We start from the raw sequence: 27073 nt of genomic DNA on the forward strand, positions 1-27073 counted from the left end.
GAGGATGGACTCATGACCCAGTGATATACTGTATGGCTATACATTTAACTTAGCTTGTTTTAATATTGGTGGGCGAATGGTTAGCGTGTCAACCTCACAGCAGAGGTCCAGGGTTCGATTCCAGCTCCGGCCTTCCTGTGTGGAGTTTGCATGTTCTCCCCGTGCCTGCGTGGGTTTTCTCCGGGTACTCCGTTTTCCTCCCAAATTCCAAAAGCATGCATGGCAGGCTGATTGAACACTCCAAATTGTCCCTAGGTGTGGGTGTGAGCGTGGATGGTTGTTCGTCTCTGTGTGCCCTGCGATTCTGTGTGCCCTGCGATTGGCTGGCAACCGGTTCAGGGTGTCCCCCGCCTACTGCCCGAAGACGGCTGGGATAGGCTCCAGCACCCCCCGCGACTCTTGTGAGGATAAAGCGGTTCAGAAAATGGATGGATGGATGTTTTAATATTTGGCAATAAAAACATTTTCCAGCTGGAAGGTTGTTTAGGTCACATCAGACTGCATAAAAACAAAGATTCATAGCCATCTATGAATAATGTACCTGTTGATATAAGACAACACACCTCATGTGCACACTGGCAGGTGTTTCCGATCAATTAAAATCCGTTCCATGTTTCAATGTTTAGCACCCATGGCTGAACTTGACAGTTTTAACTCTATGTCCAGCTGCTGCTGTCTTTCACTTTTCGAGTGCTCTAATTAGAACCTCAAGGTGATTATGCTCTAAAGATCGGATTTCTGCGGACTTTGTTCAGGGGAGTCCCCTTACAATTACACAGAATCCAGGAATGCAAAGCATGAACAGACAACCACTCAAATTGTGTTATTCTAACAAAGCAAAACTCTGCCTCTCAAGGTTTATGAACAGAATGCAAGTAGGAAAGTTTATCTTTCTTGAAGAGCTCTTTCTGAACCCTCAAATCTGTGCCACAATTGAACTTCTCAGTTCAAACTGCACACTGCTGCAAACAATTAGAGTAAACTCAAGAACTGTAAGTTGTTCTGAGCGAGACACTGGGAAAGAGTGAAAGGGGGAGTGACCGGAGGAGGAGAGGGGTGCTTGCGCACAATTACAGCAGGGATTTATGGCCTGAGAAACAATTTATAAATCACAGTGCCTGTGCTAATGTGCTCCAGATTGTTCTCCATGCAGCTGCAATTTTGGTCTGCGTGAAACGGCATAATAAACCTGGCTGGAGGACATGTTTGGGTGGTGGCGGGGCAGGGAAAAAAACGAGATTGTGGGTGGGGGGAGGGGGGTGTTGAGGGTGAGGTTATGTGCTCCCAACGTTCCAGAGGTGTTTTTAAACAAAGGAAATTTGAGACCTTTTTTCATTACCTGGTATGAAATTTTGCCCAAGTGACGTTTAAAATGTAGCCTGACCAAAAAAGAGAGACTTGACTTTGAGTATTGATGCTTAGAAAATGTCAAATCTGCAGCGTAAAGCGTGTTTTCAACGTGACTACTGGATTGGCACAGTACTCAAGCGGCAAAACTTCCAGAATTCTTCCCGACAAGGAAGTGCAACACATTGTGCAGGTTTACACTCTTGAGTATCCAGTCCAAAATGGAACCAGATTTCTGACTTCATTGTGAAACGCTACCCTTATTACATTGTAACACAAGTGAAATGAATTCTCAATTATAATAAGAAAAGGCAAATGTTGCAAGCTGATCCCGTCATTGTGGGAGAAGGCTGGTGTGGAAGAAGGGATCGGATGTACCGAGGATAGCCTGGGCTTTTGTGGCCACTCAGCCAACTGGCCCTGAACCTTGGCCTCTAACCCTTCACCCTGGGGGGGGGGGGGGGGGGGCAAACAAAGCTCTGAGTGACATCTGAAACTAGACACTGTGGAGGGAGAGTGTCTGCTCAGGACTCCAATAACCCCATTAACTTTCCAGGGAAAGATGTGTGGCATTTTCCTTGGGTTTTTGATAGATGTGTACGATGAGGCTGTTCGAAGCGGGCACTATCATTCAATCTTGTTTGCTTATAAACAGATCCATATTGCGTGGAGATGAGTGAAACGCTCCGTATTTAATGACAGAAAGCACAGGCCGGTTTAATTGTGAGTGATACACACATGCCAACAATTAGGGAGTATCAAAATTAATTCCTCCTAATAAGAACAACATGAAGCTAGTCTGCACTTTTATAGAGACTCGATGCATTTTCCCCATCGCATCGGGGAGGTTCTGTGGACGGAGTCTTAAAGCGCTAGCATTAGTATACTGTAAACAAAAAGAGAGAAAAGTTGGTTGCGTATGTGCAGCCATGTGAATGTGAGCCAGCGTCTCCAGTATGCTGAAGGCCACTGTAGTATTTAAATCAGGGAAGGAGGCAGGAAGACCGGGCCAAGCATTCTGGAGCTCAGCTGTGAGGCTCTAAGCCGTTGCCCTAGGGTTTTTGTCCTGCCTTTCAGGGCAAGTCTGAGGTAGTCAAAGACCCTATTCATGGCCAGCGCTCCCCCTGCCAACACACCCATACAGGCCCAGTTAAGTCAGCCGAGAGCTATAGAGCCTCCCCATTTCACACGAGAATCAAACCTGCCCCTAAAGCCTGCTTCAGGGACCTCCAATGGCCAGCCCCTCCAACCTATGTACAAATCAAACAAAAGGGCTTCGAGGCCTATTCCATATCATATAAGGTTGATTAGATCTTTTTTCCCCTGATGTCGATACTCTAAATTTGAGGCACAAGCCAGCGACATTTGTAAGGATTTGGTGTCTAGCTATTGAAATGGCCAGGGGACCATGTCAACAGAGTGCCATCCAAGCACTCCTACACAAAGATCCGCCTAATGCTTGAGCGGATGGGTACAACCTGAACATGTCACATGATTCAGTCTCCACACAAAGAATTCAAAGTCATGCTGCTCACCTGAGTTACGCACAAGGGGAATTTCACTCGTGTCTTATGTCTAAGGAACACAAGGTACCTCAAGCGCAGTCGTTTCATAGAACTAATCAAGAATATAACCTCAACATTTTAAATTAAGCAGATAAGGCCAGAAACAGAGGTACATCCTGTGATTGGGGCAGAGGTGACACAAGCAGTCCAGATGTTACTGCCGTTGATTCGCCAGGATCCTCTTGAGATAAAGCTGCTACACATTTCGTATGACTTGTGCTTTTGCTTGGCTTTAATCAAATTTGATGCTTGCCAGAACATTGTGACTCCTTAATAAGTACAATTGGTTTATGAGGGTAACTGAGGGAAGTCGGGGCACCCAGAGGTTGCATTATTATCAGTGCAGAGTCCTAATTTCATGGGACACTTGTATTCAAAGAATAAAACTATTTTTGGAATAATCACCGTCAGCAAAGAGTCATGGACAAATTCTCCCCCTCAAATTTCAAAGGTTTCTCTGCAATTACATTTTTGACAAAGGTGTGACTTGAATGACCTGATTTTGACATGATTTTATTCAATTTAATATTTTAACAAAATATCATCAAAATTATCCAACCGATTTCAGTGTCTTTGTCACTTATTTATTTGTATGTCAATACTGACACTGAAACGATACCGCGGAATCATGCATCCATGGAACCTAAAATCCGTACTAATTTTATAAATTAAAGAAATATTGGCCATTGGAGAATGTTTACACTAAATTAGTACATTCTTCCATCCATTATCTGAACCGCTTTATCCTCATGAGGGTCGCGGGGGTGCTGGAGCCTATCCCAGCTGTCTTCAGGCAGCAGGCGGGGTACACCCTGAACTGGTTATCAGCCAATCGCACGGCACACATCTACAAACAACAATTCGCACACACAATCACACCTTAGAGTGATCAATTAACCTACTAGGCATGTTTTTGGAATGTGGGAGGAAACCCGAGCACCCGGTGAAAACCCACGCAGGCACGGGGAGAACATGCAATCTCCACACAGGAAGGAATAGAATCAAACCTTTTGCGATGTGTCTTGCTGCCAGACAACAGCTGATATTTATGAAAAAGAATATGTAAGCCTTTTTAAGTTATTTAGTGTTACATGAATTGTTCTTTGAAACTTAGATCCGTGCAGCGGACTAGCAGCTTAGCTCCATCATCAAATGTTATTTAAGATAAATCGGTCCTTCAGTTCATTCCAAACAGTGAATTGCGGTCACCACCTCCTCCTTTCCTCCGCGTGTTGAGGACACGACATCGCCAGTTCCCCCGCCCCCTGACTGGACATTTATACCTGTCCTGTCTGCTTTCAACAACACCGTGCCGAGTCACTGGAGCCACGGCGACCCATTGAACCACACAACAATTGTGACAATTTATCCACTTGATGCGCTGACAGAGAAAGAGAAGAAGAGAGAGCAAGTGAGAGAGAGAGAGAGAGAGAGAGAGAGAGAGAGAGAGGGGACAGACATAGATAGATAGATAGATAGATAGATAGATAGATAGATAGATAGATAGATAGATAGATAGATAGATAGATAGATAGATAGATAGATAGATAGATAGATAGATAGATAGATAGATAGATAGATAGATAGATAGATAGAAATGTGAAACATTTTTTAACTGTATCGCACAGCTCTAATAAGCACATTATGTTTAAAAAGGCATTTATTTTATCTTTATATTGGTCAGTTTATTTGTCTTATTCATAGTTGCATTGAAGGTTAAATATTCAGCCATCCCGTTACCTCTGCGTCCCTCGTCCTAGACGCATAATTTTCACGCCAGACGCACAGTTCCAAATAATGTGCGTTTTTGGGACGCAAGGAAATTTCTTAGTAAAAAAAAAAAAAAAAAAAGACAAAAAAAAACTACGGTAAATCATTTTTCCAGCAACGAACGCAGTTTGAATCGCCATCATTGTTGTTTTGATCTCGCGTTTAGTAATCTCGCGTGACGATATTTCCGTTCTCGCGAGGCGAGATTGGCGAGATCGGCGAGATCGGCCTTCTCTTCATGGAAAGCACACGATTGCCAAGTTGTGTAACGTGAAAACAAGTGTTCCGAACAAGTGTTGCGAAAAAGTGTTGCGAAAGTTTATGGCGGAGATATGAACTCAAAGACTGAACCATGGCATGAAATAAGAACCTATTTCTCAGCAAATCTTGTATGCCTGAATTATTAAAATTTTTGTAGCATTTGTTTATAAGAAACAAACCTATTATCAATGTATATTGTTGTTTTTTGTGTTATTATCGTATGTAGTAGACCATTTCAGAATTCGAAATTTGGGATTCTCTAAATGCATAATGGGACTCATACTTTTCTGATCAGCGACTCGCAGGGCTCAAACTGTAAAATTATCACTGAATATTATATATTAAAATTAAAGTACCGGTAACTAAATTCACCCTTTGTTCTCCGGGTCTTTATTGTTCAATAGTTAAGGATATACATATACACACATACTGTATATACATATATATACTATGTATATATATATATATATATACTGTATATACATATATATATACTGTGTATATATATATATATAGAGAGAGAGAGAGAGAGAGAGAGAGAGAGAGAGAGAGAGAGAGAGAGAGAGAGAGAGAGAGAGAGAGAGAGAGAGAGAGAGAGACTTATCCAGCAATATGCTTTTCAATCATGTCACCCAATCCTACTATGTCTTGCTGTTAGCCCACTGTGGGCCCAATTCCAGACCTTGAGGGACTCACTTATAGAGGATTCATGTGTATCTATCTCGTATCATCACTTGCAGAGAAACGAAGAGCGACCAAAGCGTGTAGCTCCACAGTCAGTGCATGTCCTCTGGTTGTTGGATTTTGCAGCTTCCAGTAGATTGCATTGGTAAGCAATCGATGCCCTCCCAAAGCGGAAGAGGATGCCAAACTCTTCATCTGAATAATCACCAATGCCAAAGTCAGGCCGAGTTTTGAACAACCGTGCCCTGAAGATTTCCTCGAGCTGACCTGTGAATTTCTGCTTTTAAATTCCCTTAATATGAAGTACAACAGGTTTGTTGCTACTGTTAATTACTATTACTGGTCTGGTGACTTCAAAATGAATTTTACGTTACCTGTTCCAGCACTGTTTGCAAAGCCAAAGCAGATACTTTGAAGTCAACACTTTAACAGGCTGGTTCACGCTTTTATGAAGTTATCATGCAATGTACCTGACATTTCTATCCATGGATGCTAAAAAGTTGCATCACCACTGCAGGAGCAGACTCAGCGGGAAGCAGCAAAAGGATTTATAGGTTTAACATGAAGAGCAGCTGCTCTGCTTGCTGTCAACTACTCTCATCATGGACGGATATCCATTCACTTCTTAATTTAGTATGACCAGTACAATTTCACTGATATAAAACACATACTGTATGACATGGCCTTTACCATCCCTCTGTGGCCAAAGTGTATGTGCAGCAAGGGAAAGTCTGATAGAAATCTTCGCAGTACTGATGTGACAGGTATGTGATTTGATAGCTTCCTGCTGTTTGCTGATTGGGCTATAAGAGGGAATGGCAAAGCTTGACGCTCTGTGGGAGACATGAATCCCCCGATAAGTGAGTGCCTCAAGGTCTGGAAGTGGGCCCACTTCAGGATAACAGGCAAGGAATAGCAGGACCCATATCTGCCCCAGTTTCTGCTCCCTCCACCACCATCTTGTCAACAATCTCCCTTGTCTTGCTTGCTCTCTCTCCCTCTTCTACTGCTGCCTGAAGAAATTAAACTGAAAACAGCTGCTCGGAATACCAGACTGATGAAACCCTGTTTAGAGCATATTCTTTTTCTTCCTGCTGTACGATCACATTTTATTAGCATGGAGTGAAACGTTTAAGGTACAATTATAAACGGAAAGCATTTTTTAGGCGAAATAAACTAGAGTGTGTAAGAGCTACATACTGAGTCCAGAGAATGACATAATATTCCCACCACACCCCCACAGGAAAACAACTTGAGCCTTTTCAAAAAGAAGAGTACAATGAAACCCCCCTCCAGTGCAAGTTTCAGGTTTATGGTCAGGGAATTCCGCAGATTTTTTGTGTTCATAATTTTGTATTTTTTGCAGACTTTTCTGTGGTTTTTCAGTTAAATCCCGCACGTCAAGAAATAGTAACCGTATGTACTGATTCAGCCAATCAGAGTGTCGTTATCGTTTTGTCAGTTGGTGATTGGCAGTTGTGTTCTGTAAGAAGGGAGACACACAAGTGCACTGCTTGTCTTGCTGATTCACCTTTCTTGCACAGAATGTATTTTAGCAGGGTGGCATCCTGACATTGGTCTGTACTGCATTTTCAAAACAGCATTAATGGAGCTATCCAGGCATACAAAAGAAGAAACACAGCCAGCCAGCAACTTTTTTTACAACGTGCAGACCTTTATTTTGGCATTTAAATGGGAATGTACTTTTTTACGGCAGGATCATGATCATTTTTGGGAGAATATTTTTGTTATTCATTGATCTTGCTCTCACAACGATGGAGGTGGATTAACTGTATTTCTTCACTAATCGTATTACCTTAGTCATGGTTAAAATACAGGTCTTGAACTTAGAACAAGACAGAAAGAAAAGTAGCTAAAGAGATCACATGGCTGCCGCATAAGCCGCCCCCACACACGGATTGACGTTTAAACCAACTGAAAAAATGGATATGAGCTTTGACCAAAAAAAAAAAAGTTGGTTAAACTGAGCGGCATGCCTCCGCAGTAGCACCACTCAGCCATACAAATGCAGTATATGCTGGATATCGTATGTTACAGTCATACCAAAAAATATTTAGAATTTCATCTTTTCATTTCATTTTCATAATTTCATGCTAGAACGCGCCAACTTTCTGTCAAGCAATTGCAGAGCTGAATTCCATGAATCGGCTGATCGATCATTGCTAACAGCCGATTAAAGATCCCCCCTATCTTTTCACTCGTTTACTCTTCTCTGTGGCCGTCTGCTTCTTTCTTCACAGTGATGCGATGTGTTTGTGGTTCAATGAAAGTAATACACGACGCTCAATTGTATGTGCAACCTCAAAGCCTGTTAGAGGGTTGCCGTTTTTGCATTACAGTGCATTGATCGACGTGCAGTGCTCAATCGCTTCATGTACGGCTCCAATGAAGAGTCAGAGATTGTAAATTTTCTGCGATGGTCCACTTAGTGTACGGTGAGCCTTAGACTTGCGCTGAAGTGATGCGCATAATCAACCATAAAATGCTTGAGAATGTGAAACGTCCGATGAGCTCCAATGACAGTTGTATTTCATTATTTTGTAATAACAACGGAATGCAATGTAGCAACAAAAATACTGCTTTTAATTTCTCAGATATTGCCATGAAGGTCTACATATTGCAATACAAAACAATGAACAATGAAATGCTTGTGATTTGACTAAGCATAATCTTTTACAGATTGAATGTAATAGTGGATTTTTTTTTTTACATGATTCATGTCAAAGGTGAGAAAGAGATCCCATAACTATTGGTCCTTGCACCAGGAGTAACGATTCGGACCAAAGAAAACGACGTGACTGCCATTCCTGTGACTTACATGTGTCCATCTTGTCTGTGAATTGTGACGATTAGCCGCTGAAGGTTTTCAGAATCCTTCTCTAACTGTCAGTCCCACATAGGCTAACGACACACTGATCTGCAGACCATCTAAAGCCAGATCCATGAATGAAGGCTGATACATGTGTAGATAAGTACAGTACTGTACTCTACAGTAGTTTCCAACAGAAATACATTCCTGTGGAGTTATTTACTAGATATTTTCACACATCTCTGTAAGAAAACGTCCCTACACTTAAGATATTTAACATATATGAGCTGCTTCATACTTCCACAGATCTGACAGAGGCAAAAGGAGATAGCAGGGTGAAGTATGTTCACCTTTGGCCAACCAGCAAAGTTCGCTAAAATATTCACATGGAAAAACTATGTAGTGAAAACCCCAGACTGTGTAGGAGCATCACCCAAACATGAGAAGAGAAAAACACATCAATCGATAAAAGTATATTTGCCCACATATTCATGCCGTTACATCAAAGGGATTCATTGATGTCACTAAACATGGGGAGTGCGCGGTTTGAGAGAGGAGATGTTGGTGATCCTTTCCTCAAAGGGTGCTGAGATGCTCCTGATGGGCCCCACACTGGAGAAGCCAGAGTGCACTTTAAACAGAATTTGTAATGCCAGGCGGGAGGGTGGGTAGGTAGTGAATTAGCTGGGCTACGGGATAGAGACAGCCATTGACGCTATCTTTTGCTTTTCGCAGAGACCCACAAGGGAAGGATACAGACCAGGACTGACACCATTTCCAGCCGACCCGCACGAGTGCTGTGTGGTAGCAAGGAACGAGCAAAGCAACGCGTGTTCTCATAAAACCCAGACAGACAGGTTGTGCATAAAGCCACAGAGGTAACGCATTATTTAGGTGTTACCTGACATGGCATCTGCTGCTCTGACAATTGTTCAGTGAGCACTTTTATGCATTTTGGCAGGATGTAAATTGCTAATATAATTGCCACAATCATTCACTTTAGGCCTATTTAGTTTTGCTCTAAGTAAACTTAGAGGACTCTTGATAAGCCATTTGTAATGTGAGGGAAATAACTGAGATTCGGGTATAGGACTATAGTTACAAAACAATGAAACCTCGAAGTTGAAATCCCCTGAGGTTTGGAATTTTACCCAAATTTTCAGGAACATTGTCCCTCTGAAGCATAATTTCGGAATTCAATCTATGGTCAGGCATGTCATCACGCTGACTATAGAGCATGAGACCTTACCATACCTCACAATGTGTTGTTTTGTTTTTTTCTATGACAATTTATGGCTTTTTTTTTTTTGACCAGCCACTTGAAGGGTCTTAAAAGGAGAGCATGAGAAGAGAAGAATATACAATATATTGGAAGATTTACAAAGCAGACTCATATTCAAAACCTTGGATGCACAATCAAATATATAATTAATGTAATCTTAAATTTTTTTATTTGACTTTTTACCGTGGTTAACTTAATTTTACACTTATTGTAAGAAGGCTAAAGTATAAGATACATCTGCTATGTGAATCACCTTCTCATTATGTATTTGTCATTAAAGTCACAAGTGTTTTATGTGCAGATAACAACAGTGGTTAACTTATTTTTACACTTATATGACTGATAGGATTACCCCCACATTCCAAAAACATGATCATTAGGTCAACTGAAGACTCTAAACTACCCAAAGTTATGAATATGAATGTCAACAGATGTGTCTGCTTGAACAGAATATTAGCAAGTCTTTAAAACCAGCAAAGACATGTTTGTGGTTGCTGCTAATTGCTTTCTAATGAATCAGTGTCACGAAACTGATGAAGGTGTTTGCCTTTGAAGAGAAAATCTATTAAAAACTATATAGCCAGTCGAAAATTGTGTCTCTGTTGACACGGTGCCTGGCTGAAAAAATATTTGCATTCTAGCATTCAGATTAACTTGCAGCGGAGGAATACAACACTGGGGGTTGTTAGAATGTGAGCGCTGGACACTGTTGCCTCTGTTGCAACGTATCCACAGGGCTTCACCTGAACACGCCATCACCACCTCCCCTAACCCTCGCAGACTTTACACACACAAATGTGCTCAACGCATGAGTGCACGACTACACGCACACACATACACGCACGTACTAAGGTGAATAGAGTGTGCAACCTGATGAAAAGACACCTCCACACGAACAGCATTTGCTTATGTAGGGAGAGGCCCTTTTATTCATCAAGACAATGTCTGTGTTGACTTTTCTTTGTCTGATTTAAGCAGCAAACGCAACAGAAAGCTCGAGCAGGAGTGCGGGGGGGGTGGAGAAGTCAGAGGCATGCAATTGTAGCCTCTGACATGTTCAGACTTACACAAGCTCTCCATTCATATCTCAATCTCCCACAAAATTCTATTCTACAATCATGCCCATGAGTTTGTATGTTTGAGGAAGATATATTTGAGAGGCTAACCTCGCTCTCGCTTACTCGCAACTTCTCACACACAAGAGGCATTTCACTCTTTAGTGGCAATGATGATGACGATACTTGCGGAATTGTTTCAAAGTTGCTGATCGGGCTGTCAGACGTGGCCATGGAGCAGATTCAGCCATTAAATTTGGCACCGCTCTGTCACTACTGGAACAATGAGGTGACGATCACGTCAGTGGATTGACAAACAACAAGCTGGATTTAGACTTGGTGGGACAAACCTCCGCCCCTCAACAGGCAGGCGTCTGGTGGAACATCTCTGCAAACATAAAACCTCCTCCTCAGCCCTCGCTGGATTACAACGGAATGTCAGCTCGGAACGGGCTTTAAATCAGTTATGCTTGGCCCTCAGGGGAAGTCTGAGCTGATCCCATGTAGCCCGTCTCTCATTGCTCATGATGAGATTCGCCACATCCAAATTTGAAAGCTCCACACCCAAGGAAATCACTGCCTGATTACTCGTGACTGTATTTCACAAGTTGTATTATATTGAGTGTATAGTCGTAAAGTAGAAGTATGCTGCATTAAATTATATCACACCAATAGTTTAAGTGTCTAAAAATGATATCAACAGATACAAGAAGGCTCCATTAAAAACAAAAACAAGCCTCGGCGCATTGTTGTACATGTAACCACAAAAAAAAAAATGTTTGATTACCTTTACACCTATTAAATGTCAGCTCTTGCCAGGCAAACAAAAGCAGAAGATCATGTTACCTGCTATTAATCACATGATCTGTTTGCAACTTGAGCGTGTCTCATGTTGCACAAACATACAAAAACAATAAAAAACTGCATATAAAACAAACTTGTCAGGCCCAAAGCAACAAGGCACAATAAATAAACCATGCCCAGGCCAGTGGATTGTTTGTCTCTTAAGGGCTGGAGGGATGACAGCACATTTCAGTGTCCCCCTTGGGGCAAATCTTATCTCACGAGACATTCTGCATTTTCTACAAGCATTTGTGTGACGGATGTAACTGTAAAGACCGTAAGATAAACTCGCACCTAAACGTCAAAGCATGCTGTTGGGAAAATGATTCTACTGCACTTCAGGCAAATGTACAAACAAACGAAACCCCGAGTTTTAGGAGGAACAGCCAAGCCACTCATCAATTGAGCTACTCAGCGTGAAAAAAACTGTGCAATGCAAAGACCCCAAGATCGCTCCAAAGTATGCCATCTTTTGTCTCCTTGCTTTTTTTCTGCTATGGTGACGACAAACACAGTCAGCTAGCTCTGCCCCATTGACCTCATTCTTTTTTTTTTGCTCATATTGAGGGTACCCTGTATAAGCGGTTCACAATTTTTAAGAAATCTTAAACAACAAGCTCTAATTTTGGTGGAAACAATCAAAGACTCATTGGATTAATCAAGTAGCCAATAAGATAATATAGGCATGTGCAAATATATGGGCATTGACATCGACTATGGTGGGCATAAGAAACAATATATATGAGTTACAAGTTGTCTTGTATGGCGCGGTGAGAGCAGTAGCCATTTAGTTAATGAGCCCCAATGGAGACCTCCAATGAAGCCATCAAGACTGTTCAGAATAACAATGGTCAACTAACGCCTTTCTAATTGAATGGAAGGTACAGGGAGGTGAGGGGAGAGGGCCTGCAACAGTGAAAAGACGACGGAAAAAAGATGGGAGGGGGTCTTTTCAGTGCGATGCCTGCGGGCCATAACGAAAGTACTTGGGGTTTTATTTTTGGGGGGGGACAAGAGTTGGGGGGTGGACTATTCTGAGAAACACAGTTCTCCAACATGAAACTTTTTTACATGAAAGTATAGCCTAATTAAAAGTCAACTGAATAGAATTCAAGAAAATACTTCGCATTTCGCTAAGTGGATCATTAGAATTTATCTAAAATATCACCATATTTTATTTTAAATGAACATTCACCCAACATTGTGCTGCCCATAATACTAAGTAGAACAACAAAAGCAAAGTATCCTTCGAACTAAAACTTCACACAGAATGTTACATTAAACAAGAACCTGCAAGCTCTCCGTCAACACTTTAAATCTGACTCATCAAAACTTGAAAAAAAAATGTCTGTGGACAGCAACTGTCACAGATGCCACCTATATATGTCAAAGCACGGTATTACATCGTCGTGAATATTGGGTGGGACTTGAGCAACTTCTTTTATAAGTTGCACACTGTGTAAACACGGAGCGCCGATGGGTAGCACCATGCCACAAAAACACCTCAACCATGAAAGACAATTGCACACAGAGCCAAACTAAATTCTCAAAAAACACACAAAGTTTTCACAAGTTATTTCGCATTAAAATAATTTTGAATAAGTCTATCGTTTGCATGGTCAAATACAACTCTAGAAAGAGAGAGTACATTTTAATCACCCTCTAAAGGACAAAGAAGCAGTTCCTCAGGAGGCCACTCTGAGGAAATATGGTGGTCTGGCAGTGCTCATGAAACTTATAGGCTTGGCCAAAGTTTGTGAGGAGTGTGAGAGACTACAGGAAAGAGTGTCAGAGATTAGCGTAGGACATGGAAACTTACTGTTCTTGCACTGGGAGAAAGAGAGCCATTGGATAAGTATGGATTGGTGAGGTCTGGGATCATGAGAAAGGGGTAGCCAGGGTAGTGGGGGCTCTTAAAGAGACCTCCATCGTGCTGTCTTCTCAGTGCTGCAAATACACAGATAGGTTCGTCAACACATGCAAAACTATGTGTGAGTCCACATCGGATGTGTTTGCCTTTCTTACCTTCAGTAAAGTAGTCTCTTGCTTTCTCATAACTTTCTGAGTCAGCTCTGGTTTGGGGACGCCTCTCTGCTTGCTGACAGTGGGCATGTGCACATACAAACTAGTTAGAACTTTTCAACAAATTCAGATAAAACACCAAGACGCCTATGAAGGGCGGTTGGTTTAGATTCTTACCTCCGAGTCTGACGAGCTGCTGTTGTTTTCCGACTCGTTTACGAGCGAAGATTTCACGTCATCCAAATCTCTTTCCGCCGAGACATTTTCGGAAATCTTTTCCTCCTGCTCCCCTTCGTCTTTAAAAGATATCATTTCATCATTGGCCCCCAAATCATCCCCGCCGCCTCCGTTCAGCTGAGGCATTTTTGCACACCAGTGAAATGGATCGACAAGAGGGGAAGAAAAAAACGTGTTGCAGCCGCTAGAACAAACCACTTGTAATCAGATCGTCCAAACGGCTCAGTGGAGAGACACAACTAGCTACAAGAAAGTGTCCATTTTTCATCTTCTGGGTGTTCTGGCGGTGTCCATGGCAATGATAATCCACGGCTTTTGCAACAACTTGACAAAGTTTGTCTCCTTGGAAGCGCGTGCGTCCCCACTGTGGGATGTCCTCATGCAGAGACCCCGGGGCCACAAAAAAAAGACTGCAGTCCAACCAGTGAGAGGTTACTCAATGCACTAAAGATCCATGCGTGAGGAAACAATGGCTAACCCCCCCCCCCCCCGACTTCCAAAAAAAAAAAAAAAAGAGAATATGTGGCGACTTGCCTCCAAAAGTTTGAGTAAACGTGTGGTGATTTCCCTCCGAAAAGAAACAAAGGTCAAATGTTTGTTTAAAACGAATGTAAACACAGTCAAATAAAATAAAGTAGTATATGTTTATCCGGACGCCGTCGCTCTTTCGCTCCACATCGCAGCCCGAGAATGTGCCCTGATAACAAGTTGGCTGCTCAAGTGGAAGAGCGCAGCCCAAGCGTGCGTATAGAGGAGGAGTTTACTCTGAAAACCGACACTTCTTCGTCCAGCAAAGCTCCTATTCGTAACCCTCAAGATACCAACGCACACAATTACGACGTACAACTTCTGTTCTTCTCATATTGCGTTGCATGCGGAAAATAATCATAGTCACGCTGGACACAAAATTAATGTAATATGATAGTGACTGCAAGTTCCAGAGTCGGCCATTATGAAAACAACTGACGGCGAATTATAAAATCAATCAACAAAAAAAGCGATTATTTCTGCAGTTCTATAAATAAGGTTTGTTAGATTCCTTTAATTTCACTATGGGCTGTTGATTAGAATTAGGCCTTGGCAGAGGTCAAGGTTTGTGCGAAGTCACACTTTTTTCCAAATTCATTGTAAGTGTTAAAAGAAAAATGCTTTCAACATGCAAAGACTGAACTATGTTGTAATCAGTTGTGGAGCTATAGATAAACTTTTCCTCTTTTTTTAGGGGCGGGGGCATGGCTAGAACGGGGCACGGTGATACACTTGGGCCACAGCTTGAGGCCCCCCCCCCCCCTTTGGCCCACATAAGAACTTGAGCTCCTTTGTACAAATGAGCAGTTATCCTGTGCAATTGCAACATGAACTTAGCTAGCTTGCTATATCGACACCCCATAATTGCGTCTTGCCTTCAGATAGTCCGCTGATGTGGCCGCTTTAAACTGCCTCATTGTGGCCAGAAGTGCAAGCACATAAAAAAAAAGCAGGCATGCTGTGTCATGACGCCCGCATACAAATACTTGCTGTACTACAAAGATCCAGATTCCTTGCGCATAGAGCAAGTGCATGTAAAGAATACAAATCAATACCCGTTTGACAAGAGATAATCTGAAAAGGGTAACCCCGGGTCTTATCCATCCATCCATCCATCCTTTGAACCGCTTTATCCTCACAAGGGTCGCGGGCATGTTGGAGCCTATCGCAGCCGACTTCGGGCAGCAGGTGAGATACACCCTGAACCGATTGCCAGTCAATTCGCAGGGCACACATAGACAAACAACCATCCGTGCTCACAACCACACGTAAGGACAATTTTGAGTGACCAATTAACCCACCATGGACATTCAGGTTTTAAAAAACCTGAATCAGTTTATTCAGGTTTTTTTGTGCGGGTTTGCACTGCCTTTAAAACTCTAAATAATGCCATCCTTTAAAAACCTTGTTGACTGCATGTAAACGTAGTCAGTAAAAGCTAACGTTAGCCAAGGTGACTGTTAGTAGCATGGCTTATTCATATTGGAAAACCACCAAACACAAAATGTGACTGGTTTGATGCTGTATTACTTGCAATGTATAATCAATTTTAAATAGAGATGCTATCAACTTACCTGATGGCTTTGGTTGTTGATGCAGCCCTCCACAATTCCCAATTACATATATTTACCCTCAATTTGTTTCTAGGCCTGTCCACTTCCTTCTTCATAACTTTTGTTGTGTAACTTTTGCTGCTAAATGGATTTCAATCATTCAGCCCCCAAAAACTATTGGTGTGACGGAGCTGTGTGGCTTGAGCCAGCAGACTACTGCGTGAGCATGCGTGACTGCATGTGCGCACACAGGAAAATTATTGACAGACTATTGGGTTCTGCCCTCTTTCTCCTCAGTTTCTGATTATTGTGTAGTTTTGTCGCGTTGAAGTAAGTTTACACATAATAATCAAGAATTCAATTCGAGGCATAAAATGGGCCCAGAGAAGTCAAGTCAACAGTATTTATAGAGCACTTTCAAACAGCCATCGCTGCATACAAAGTGCTGTACATGGAGCAATTTAACATGCACAATAAACAATAAGACAAATCGGTAATAAAGGCGGTAGAAAGCAATTATTAAAAAGAGAAGGATGAATTTTCAAAAAATAATTTAAATAATATTCTACTGTCAGGTCTTCAACACGTCTGACTTCAATTCGTGCCACTACATTATATTTGGTTCAATAATAAATAGGTTCAAATACAAGTGATTTGTGTTTTACAAATGAATACAAATGTAAGGAACAATTTTCATTACAAATATAAAGCTAAGGCCCCATTTGTTCATCTGAGTGTTGTTTCACAATATTATGTAGTTTGCAGAACTGCACTGTCTCATAAACAGGGTGTTTTAAAGGGTTACAAAATTGTAGAAACATGTCATGGTATAAAATGATTAAAGCAATATCAATGTGTAGTTGAAAAGAAGTTTTCTGACGAACGTATACCTGCATTTCACATCGCTATTGAATTGAATTGAATTGATTCAATTCAAATCAATTACTATCATTATTGCGCGGTCAAAATGATACATTTTTATTATTCAACTTTAAATGGAGCCAGACTTCAACAGCAACCTGTCCATGTTATCAAACTTTACAATGCCGACTGGATTTTAGCTCAAGTGACTGAAATGTCATGAGTAGTGAGGGTGCCATAATTACAATGCCACAGGCTGGAGAACAATAATCTGGCAGAGATACTAGCATGCGCACCTGGGATCAGTATGTTGGTGGTGCAACTCAAGGCAGAGTGAGGCAAGCTTGAGACCATCCAGGGCCTCCTCTGAGAGTCTGCCTCTTGTTTTCTTTCACATAAGACTTAAATACACGGGCCACATTGTTCATTTGAGGAACAGGACTGGAGGGCCAGTGTTGCAATCATGGAAGAAGGGAAGTGGTTAGAATTCTTTTTTTTTTTTCCTGTGGAGTAACCTGCACATAAATCTGAATTGTGGCATAGAGATGTGTTTTCAAATGTGGGCGACAACATTGGTAGAGTTGGTGCGATGTTTCCCTCATCCTTACTAACTTCAACCTTTACCTTCTCTACGATAAATCCTTGGACCTGCAAAGTTCTGATGCAATTTGACAGGCTTGAAAAAAGATGTCCTTGCTGTGGAGGACTGTGTCAGCCTGCTGAGGGCTGACTGACAATTCAACGTCTCCAAGGGCCTCATTAGATCCCGTTTCCCCCTGGGTGTGTGTGCACGTAACTGTATTCAGTAGAAGGCAACCTAAGGTTGAGTGCATCAATGAGAATTGCATAGACAGTCACAGTTTGCTTGTTAGCATAACTACATGTTTGCATCACTCCATGGGTGAGTATTTACCCCCAGGCAAACATATCTTTGTTTTCATGGCCTATAGTATGCTATGACCCCAATAGAAGGCGTTCTATCTTATGCCCACACAAAATATCACAATATTTCATGCTGATAGACAGGCATGCCCCTGCAGGTAAACCTGCAATTATTCAGGGCCTATATGATTGATTAACAATGTAAATCAAATATCAAAACAAGTTGACACCGAGAAATGATTAAAGCACGCATTTGAAGTTGATGAATAGGGATACGGTATCACATTCACTTATGTGCTAAATCGCCGCCACCGGAGACATTGAGCCAGACCCCTCTTGTTCACAGTTCACAGTGTTGCAGCACAGTGAGACATAACACACATGCGGCAAAAACACAAATCTAAGATGAGATTCTTTATTCCAACACAATGTGGTTGTTGGAATGCACATTATCGTAAAAGGAAAACGAATGGCGCTCTTTATACGTCTCTGTTTTAATGAGAGCGACAAAAGGTTGAAACAGGTCGGTTTAGATCTTCATTTACATGACAATAGCTTTTTGCAGCCTGAAAACGCAATCATTCGAAAACAGGTCGAGTGGATGCTTTTTGACACACCTTACCTAAAATCTGAAAATAGTCTGTGAAAATGGTGAAGAGCCATGCTAAGTGTACAGTCTGGGACTGTGCAAATATATCACAACCAAAACAACTGCGGTGGACCACGCTGCTCCTGTGGCTTCAACACCAAGGCCCACCTATTTACCAACAAAGGGCATTCAAAGGACAGTTTTTGGATACACCCAGAAGAATAGGTTGTTGGTGAGCATGTGCAATGTTTCTTTACAAAGTGCCGTCGCCAAATCCTGGCCTGCCATGCATGATCAATGTTTTCCGGCATTCATACTGTAGGTGCCTGCATGTGAACGGGGATAATTTTTGCAGTCACCTTTACGTTAAAGGTTGTTTTTATTTTATTAAATTTTTCAATTTTTTGTTGAATGTTATTCAAACTGCCCTAGAATGGCATATTCAAGCCAATAAGAATACAAAAACAAAAAAACTTCATGAAGCAATGTATTTGTGTTTGTTAGTCTATTCATTTCATAAATTAGGAGGCTACTTTCTGTTGCATGAAGGTCAATGTTAGACATTGAATACAATGTAGATAGAGCAAAGACTCGACCATTTGTACACGCGCGAAAGGTTTCTAGGAAATAAATGGCATGAATAAAATTGTGGAGTATTCCTTTTTTTTTTGTCTGTTGTTTGTTAGATAGCAAATGTCGTCACTCAAAGAGAAATTCCGCAGTTTGATCCGTACCAATTTGATGAGTTCCTCAAGGTTCGCAGAAATTGGTTATGTAATTTAGATTAGGTAATCTCTCTGTTAACTAAACAACCAGAAATCAATGATGCTTAAAATATATGTTAGCCTTTGGACTTGTGAGGAGTAAATAGTCAAGTCAAGTCAAGTCAACAGTATTTATAGAGCACTTTCAAACAGCCATCGCTGTACATGGAGCAATTTAACATGCACAATAAACAGTAAGACAAATCGGTAATAAAGGCGGTAGAAAGCACCAAACAGTAAAACCAAGAACAAATCTAAGTCATGCTGAGTCGAATGCCAAAGAATACAAGTGAGTTTTGAGGAGGGTTTTGAAGATGGGCAGCGAGGAGGCTTGCCGAATGTTCAGTGGGAGGTAATAAAAGAAAATATTCGTGATACAGCACTTTGACTGGTTATTCACAGTAGCGGAAACTCTGGTCATCAAACCAGCTGCAATGGAGGGGGAGGGTTGTAGGGAAAATTGTATTGAAAATGTTGCGGTCGAAGTAATTAACATTTTAGTTGCGGTCTATGCCTCCCTCATATTCACCCAAATATCCTCTTCGTCCGTCTGAAACTGTCTTTTTCGAATGGGCTTGATTTTAACGGCGAGATGATGAGGGGTCAGGAGAGATTTGAACGGGGACAATCTTCGCCCCAGGGCAGATCGACCGGTGGCCAGAAAATGTATTCACAGGATGTTGTCCTAGCATCTGCCTTCCTTTGAAGTTGCTCACTCTGCTCTGGCATGTCATACATGAGCGGTTCATTCTCCTCCCGTACTTTAACAAGTGTGAAAAGGCCGCAAATACTGATCTGTGTTCCACTTGGTATTTGTGGTGCTCCACTTGTGTGTGTGTGTGTGTGTGTGTGTGTGTGTGTGTGTGTGTGTGTGTGTGTGTGCGTGTGCGTGTGTGTGTGTGTGCGTGCGTGTGTGTGTGTGCGTTTATGCTGTCATGTTAGTGAAAGAAAGCAGCAGAGCGAGGAGAGAAAAAGAGGGGGTCAAGATGATGTGAGCCAATCTGCACTTCCTCAGAGAATTCAAGGTCATCCTTCATGTTTTGCCAACCGTCGGCCAGTCACGTTCCAATCAAAGTGGTGCTTTAATTCAGCCGTAATTTCCATCTCATCATGTTTTCACCTCGGTCTCGCTAGAGGAGTTCTCTTCTGATCTGCTTCCGCGCATCCAACATGTCTTGCCAGATCGAAGCCAGTGAGAAAAGCTCTCTAATGATACTTGTATATTGTATGTGGAGTACAGTTGTACAGTTGTCCTCCATGAAGGATCATTGTCAGTGTGATGGTGCTCCAGTCATAGTTGACTTATTCTAACACATTACTGAACACCAATAGGTGTAATTTACATCTAGACAAATGATAATGACGTTTTAATATTTGTTGTTCCCACATGCTGATTGCACAGTAGCTACAGCAGCACGGAAAAAAGAAAATCAAATATGCCACTTTTTTCAGTGCGCCTTTTTGGAAAATGTTTCCCTCCCATTATTTGTTTGCCACTACTTTGAATGAAATAACAATAACTCCGAGACTGTGCATGTTTACTTTAACGTTCATGGTCACAACATTAGGTACAACTGTATATATTAATAAAATCATCATACTGTATTTCTGGCTTACAAAGCTCATAATGCCCTCGGTTAGTCAGTGGATTAAGTGGGTGTCGATAATGGCTATTAAATAATAATGAATCAATAGTGATTTCTCCCAACAAATCAGTGAAAAAAAATATATCAATCACCAAGAAAGATTTTACAGAAAAATAATTTTAAAAAAAACAATTCAGAATATGATTTAGTCATTGTAACAGTGTAAGTGTGTACCTATTTTCAAAAAGTCCCACGTTAGAATGTTTTCTAAAAATGAAATAATGGATTGCTTTGTATTTCAAAGCGGAATCAGTGTGTTTATTAATGAGTCGCTGATGGCATAGGTCCACTCACCTTATTTGTGTTGTGTGTCTTTCAACCGAAATCATCTCGGCTCCATCCATCTCCTCCCACCCTCAACAAGATAAGTGGTATCGAAAATAGCTGGATGGATTTACATAATTTCACAATGGTAACCAACAGCACCGCATCGAAATAAACAATGTTGCTGTGAGTGAGTGTATGATATACTGTATTGTAAAAATTGTAAAAAAAAAAAAAAAAAAAAAAAGGCTCCATCTGTCGTCTCAAGCAAGTTTTTCCTCTTATGTGACTAAGGAGCTACGCATTCTGAAACATGCAAGACAATGACATTACGTTTCGCAAATCCCAAAGCAATGATACATACAGTTGACTCCAATTGAGATGAAATTGCATTTGACCTAATTTGATGTGGCATAAAACGATGCAAGATCTATTAATTGTCTATTGAGTGTAGATATGCTCTGACAGCCATGTGATGCCCATGAATTTATTTCTTTCTTTGTAGCCTGCTACATGCTTCTGTTCCCTTCTCAACTGCTGTTTCAATGCCAGTATCGATCCAAATCATACTGCCACATCAGAGGATATGGGTGTAGTTCAGCTTCCCATAGTTGCCGTTATGTTGAGGCTGAATCATCAGCGCCTGTTTTGTGGAAACACATTTTTCTCATTTGCTTTGTCGCATCACTCAATTCAAGACAATGAAAAAGGATTTTAAATAACCAGTCCTACAATTCTAAGCCCTTCACGAGTGAACATAAAATAGTAACTCATTTTCAATGAAAAGCAATATTCATTGACCCAGCTATGCCATCGAAACTCACTTCCTCAGTCATTGCGTTACATCTTTCTGGGAGTGGCTTGTGCAATCGTGAATCTTGAACACACACACAAAAAAAAAGAAGAAGAAGAAGAACCTCATATCCGTTGTAATCCATAGATAGGTCCCCTTTCCTGACTGGTATGGGCGTAAATGCCATTTAAGATTGTGTGAGGTTATGATTAGATGACAGTTTTTACTGCCTGTAGGGTGTAACTGAAACACTAAACAGTGCAGAGGGGGAGGAAATAAAAGAGTTAGTTGCAAAGTTTTACTCCCGCTTTTCTCCTTCTTTCTGGTGTAGTGTTGCATTCACAGGATACCTTTTCCAGATGGGTCTTGATTTCAAGACAAGGGAGCTTTTTCCCTCTGTTGAACAGTCAGCGGAAAGTAAAGATATGGATCGTGTGGAGTTTCTTACAATTCAGTCCCAGTTGCAGTTCCCAAATGTGTGAACGACCACAGTTTTGTTGAACTTTATCCTGCGTGTTTTTAGAAACCTCCAGCAGACAATATATTATTGCCTCAATAAAGTCATGTGGAAATCCTTCGTTAGCAAAAGCCACTTGGTATTTATTTATGCAAGGGTATAAAATGTGAAGGGAAAGAAGACATCAAAAACGTGGCTGGAGTTGCCAAGTAGGGCTTATTCAGACTCTTGACTGAAACACATGCTCATGTTTTCCAGTATTGTAAAGGATGCTTTTAAGGAGTATTATTTTCTGACGACTTCAAAGCTGACTAAGAGCACTCTAGTTTCGGAGCGTACACTGGCTTCAAAGTGTACTACATTTTCCAAATGGACAGGAAAAGGCCTTCACTGGTGAGGTGATGCCATTGTGGTGTGGTGTGAGTTTTCACAGAAAAATGATATCTGTAAACATTGGCTTGCTTTCACCTTCATTTCAATTACTACACAATTTCAATTACTGCACAATTCATTCAATGCGTGAATTATTTTCTGCTGTCTTTGGAAATATATTTTTTTTATGGTCGAAGTGGAAAAATAGCTCAGCCAACACTATAAAAGGGTACCTCTGTGACCACTATTACACACCCACGGCAATTAAAGCCCCATAATTGACCCACACGTAGTGTGAGTCAGACTCTCTCCAGATGCTGCATTCAAGTTTTGTGCTTTGCAGGTTTTTATTGAATTCATCTATCCTTTGCAAGGTCACAGTCTGTGTTTTCTCAGCTGAGGATGCAGTGCTTCACATCCTCGGAAGACTGGAAATTCTTTCCCGTGATGTAAACCAAGCAGAAGTGTTAGCCTGTTGACTTCATTGAGTAGCCCTGCCAGATTTTAATAAGCGTTGTGCAAATGAAATGGTTTGCATTACGTGTGAACTATACGTTCCACAGAGCCATGCACGGCTGTAGACAGCTGGAAGTAACTTGAACCCCCCTCGGTCACTTATCACCACTGGCATCCCTGCCATTTCCCATAGCCATCTTCAGGCCAGAAGAATCCAGACATTGTTTGCGTCTCTGTGGGCCCTGTGTTAAACTCGGGCTCATTGATTGTTGCCCATATTAAGGGAGATTGTAGATATGTTTTGGCGCATATATTCTTGCCTTTTGTCAGGGGGAGGGGGGAAGGGCTAAAGTTGATGCATTCACAGAGGGCGCCTGCACCTGCACTGTATGTCAGCAGAAGGTTCTGGAGCAGACACTTAAGTAGAGTGGCGGTGGCTTTCACAGCACCGGATTCCAGGAAGCTCCTTATTTTTGAAAGGCAACAATGACCATGCACTCTTCAGGGTCTTTGGCTTTGGCACCTGGTCCGTGTGGCCACGGGATTATCCTCTGACTGCGTCACCTACATTTGAGCTTATTGGGCTTCTCAATGTTCTCCTGTTTTCCTCCTCTCAAGTTTCCAGGATGCTTTTTGACTGTCTGTTTTACACATAGAGACAGGATCCCCCATGGGGGTTGTTAGGGGGAGGTTATAGGAGGGGGGCGGGGCCAGCGGGGTCAGGGAGAAACTGTCTGTCTATTTCCTTTCTCTGGCCTTGGGAAACTTTCTACCACAAGTCTTTAGCATATTTTTAGCTTGCTTGCTGTTTGTGTCCGTGAAGCCACAGATGATAAAATTATTTCAAGTTCACTGGGACTTTTTGTTTTTCACACGAATTACATATTATTAGGGTTTTGGGCTCCCTTCTACAGTTCAGTCTTGTCCTGTGTACAGACTGTCAGCACAATGTAAAGTATAGCTCCTGGAAGCCATCTATTTTTTTATGTGCTCTTGCAAAAAAACGCTTCTAGAACTGCCGCACAAACCTCCACTTTCTCATATTCTAACTGCAGGTTTCAGTGTGTGTGTGTGTGTGTGTGTGGGTATGTACAGTACCGGTACCGGTATGTCCATGTTCTATGAAGAAGAGTTTTTGAGAAAGTGCACTGACTATATAGGACCATTGTTTGTGTTGAATATTTCAAATATCAAATTAAGATAATTAAAAACTGTGAGACCCGATGCATTTAAAATACAGAGTTTGTCATTTGGTGATTTTGAAAACTAAAATACTCAAGTAAGATTAAATGCCTGAGGATCGTTAATTATGGAGTTTATCCACCATTTCCAGGAAAAATATGCCATCCACCATCAGACATCAAATTAAACGTGACATACACAAACATGATGAACAATTTTATTTTGGTAAGTTTGAGCACGATCATCAAACCAGCCCATTCAGTGGTATAGCAGCGTTGTTGATCTGCTGTTGTGTGTACTGCGCGTTCATATAACATTTACTGTAAATCGAGTTAAAGATGCTACGGCCCAGATAATGTTGGTCCAAGACACGTCTTACCTGCTGAGCCACATTTCTTTGTGTTATCTCAAGGTGCACAAACACTGCGCTTGCTCTCGTTAACGTCTCGAGTGAATGATGAGCTGTTCGTAAAATAGCTGCAGTATGTCTTTGGAATAAATACTCCATATTGAAAGTGCAGCTCAAGCTTCCTGCTTGAGCTGTCAACACCTTTGCTTACGTCAAGCTTAGTCTTCGGCTTCGGGCAACAGTCACTATTTGTGTTTGTCTTGCTGTGTTTGCTGTTTGACTCAAGTATTTGTGCTCCGGCATCACACAAGCACGTGCGGCGAGTTCAGTGCGCCGAATTTAGATATAACAAAAAGATGTGAGGATCAGGGGAGACTGCAAGGAAATACATTTTTCCCAATGTCAAAATGTATTTGATTGGAAGGGCAGATGGCCAGATTAGAACAAGGCATGTCAAGTGTTTTAGTCGGGCCCACCTATCTGTGATACACAACTGTGCAGCTGCGCGGTGGAAAAAACAAACAGCATCGTGCAGCTGGGCTCCTTAAGACAGCGAATGGGGAATTTTAATCAATTTTTTTTCCTTTGGCACTGGTCAGATGTATTCGCTCATAAAGAATGGAAACCCACCCCATCATATGAGAAGGACTGAGAGGCGAAAGTGCAACACAACTTATGCCAACAGTCATTCTTGCTGACTTAGAAACACTCCTGGAGACCAAGTCCTGCACAAAGCAAAGACGAGATGACTAGTCAGTCCAAATGATGTGACATGACTGCTGGAAATGTGCGTCTCACATGCAAGTCCCGCAACCAACCCCTTTTGCTTCACTCTCCTGATATCATTCACAGAAACACTTTTATTGCAACACGTGTCTCTCCGACATTGAAAGGTTCCAGGGAGGCTCCAAGCAGTTCCAGCTGTCACGTCCCTCAGCCCCCATATCCTAACCTGATATGACAGGGCAAGACAAGGTGAGGGTCAGGCCTGCAGGATGATTCATGACATGGAACTCAAACTACAAGCATTATGATCACAACCTGTGGTTGAAAACTGAAGACTGCTGTGAAATGCCCCTACTGTCTCTCATGTTACGCTGACTATCATCTCATTTTACATTAGACATACAGTAAGTCCTCTCAAATACAAGGACAATAACAATGGAAATCCACAACAATGGAGCGGTAGCCGTATAAGTGTAACCGCTTGCACTGCTCAAGTAGGTACTGTACTTACTGTAAGTAAAATGTTCCTTTTTTTAACCTGTGTTATTTCTGCAACCTTCTGGAGCTTTGTCAAAATTATAATATTCAAATTCTACTTCCACACATTTCCATAAAACTAATAGAAGATCCAATTTTTTCCCCCCATTTGTTACTTTAGGCATATCTGGCTAAGAAAATGTACTCATTATCATAATCAAATATTGTCTGAATAAATAATAACTGGGTATGCTGCTGCTATTTACATTTACAGAGGTAAATATACTGCTAACATTACAGTTATGATTGTTGTACTTTGGAGATTTTTTTTTCTGCTCAATGGGATGTAGTTGACATGTCCCGCTGAGCGGGGGGGAAAAGTATTTTGCGCAGTATTTTACACGTGTGCAGAACTGGGCGAAAGGCTTTGCTCTTTAATCCCTTTTTTTCCCCCCCGCAACATCAGAATAACAAACAGCAATGATGATTCAGACGTTAACAATGACGTTAATTCTTGTTGCACTGCGTTTTTGTTTTAGAGAGTTGGCTTCTGGAATGTAACATTGTTGTAAATGTGTTGTTTTGCACTCCTTGTATAGGCTTCGCCTTGACTCTCGTGAATGGGAGGTGTAATTCTGTGACAGTAGCAATTTTATGAACAAAGGTAATATTACGAGACAAAAATAGTAATATTATGAAAACAGAGTCTCAATAATAAAAACATTTTAACGAATTTCAATGCATGCAATGAAATACTCAATGTTTCCTGCACATTAGAATGAACAGTTTCATTTTATTTATAGTACAAATGTGTGTGTGATTGTTCTTCTTTGTTCTTTTATGATTTCAACCTTTCACATTTCAATTTTGTTATTGTTATTTTCTTCATAATTTTACTTCCTTTTTCATGATGGCTCTAACCCCTCCTCACAGTTTTCTGAGTGCATTCTGAGAGAAGGCGAAATAATTGTATGTGTTACTTCTAGTTGCAATAAAAAGTATGTGAATCCTTTGGAATTACCACAAATGTACTGTATATATGCATACATTGGTCATGAAGTGTGATCTGATTTTCATCTAAGTCACAATCGGCAAAAATCCTGCTTGAACTAATAGCATACACTCAATTAAATGGGTCCTTTTTGCGATCCCAACGTGGTTAGTCTAACGCAAAGTGCAGTCGAATGCAAATTGCAATGTGCGCATGGGTGGAGTTTTCTGTCTTTTGACATTTTGATTGATGGGCACAGTTAGAAATGGGTGTTTGCGCTGTTGTGG

General features: G+C 41.4%; 1 protein-coding gene across 4 annotated transcripts in view; it reads right to left on the minus strand.

The window, feature by feature from the left end:
- The window catches only part of tcf7l1b (transcription factor 7 like 1b), a 38861-nt gene extending 23832 nt beyond the window's left edge, over positions 1-15029 (minus strand). For 2 of the 4 annotated variants that reach the window (XM_086111415.1, XM_086111416.1), the window contains exons 1-3: positions 13837-15029; positions 13663-13735; positions 13457-13584 (exon numbers count right to left, since the gene is read on the minus strand). In XM_086111415.1, the coding sequence (XP_085967541.1) occupies positions 13457-13584; positions 13663-13735; positions 13837-14022 (387 nt within the window). In that variant the 5' untranslated portion in view covers positions 14023-15029. The remainder of the gene's footprint in view (positions 1-13456; positions 13585-13662; positions 13736-13836) is intronic. The other 2 variants (XM_086111413.1, XM_086111414.1) reach the window with 2 other exon arrangements.
- Positions 15030-27073: the final 12044 nt, after the last annotated feature.

Source organism: Hippocampus guttulatus, chromosome 5 (genome assembly GCF_054856545.1).
Source record: "Hippocampus guttulatus isolate MCC_2025c chromosome 5, RoL_Hgut_1.0, whole genome shotgun sequence".
NCBI classification, from domain to species: domain Eukaryota; kingdom Metazoa; phylum Chordata; class Actinopteri; order Syngnathiformes; family Syngnathidae; genus Hippocampus; species Hippocampus guttulatus.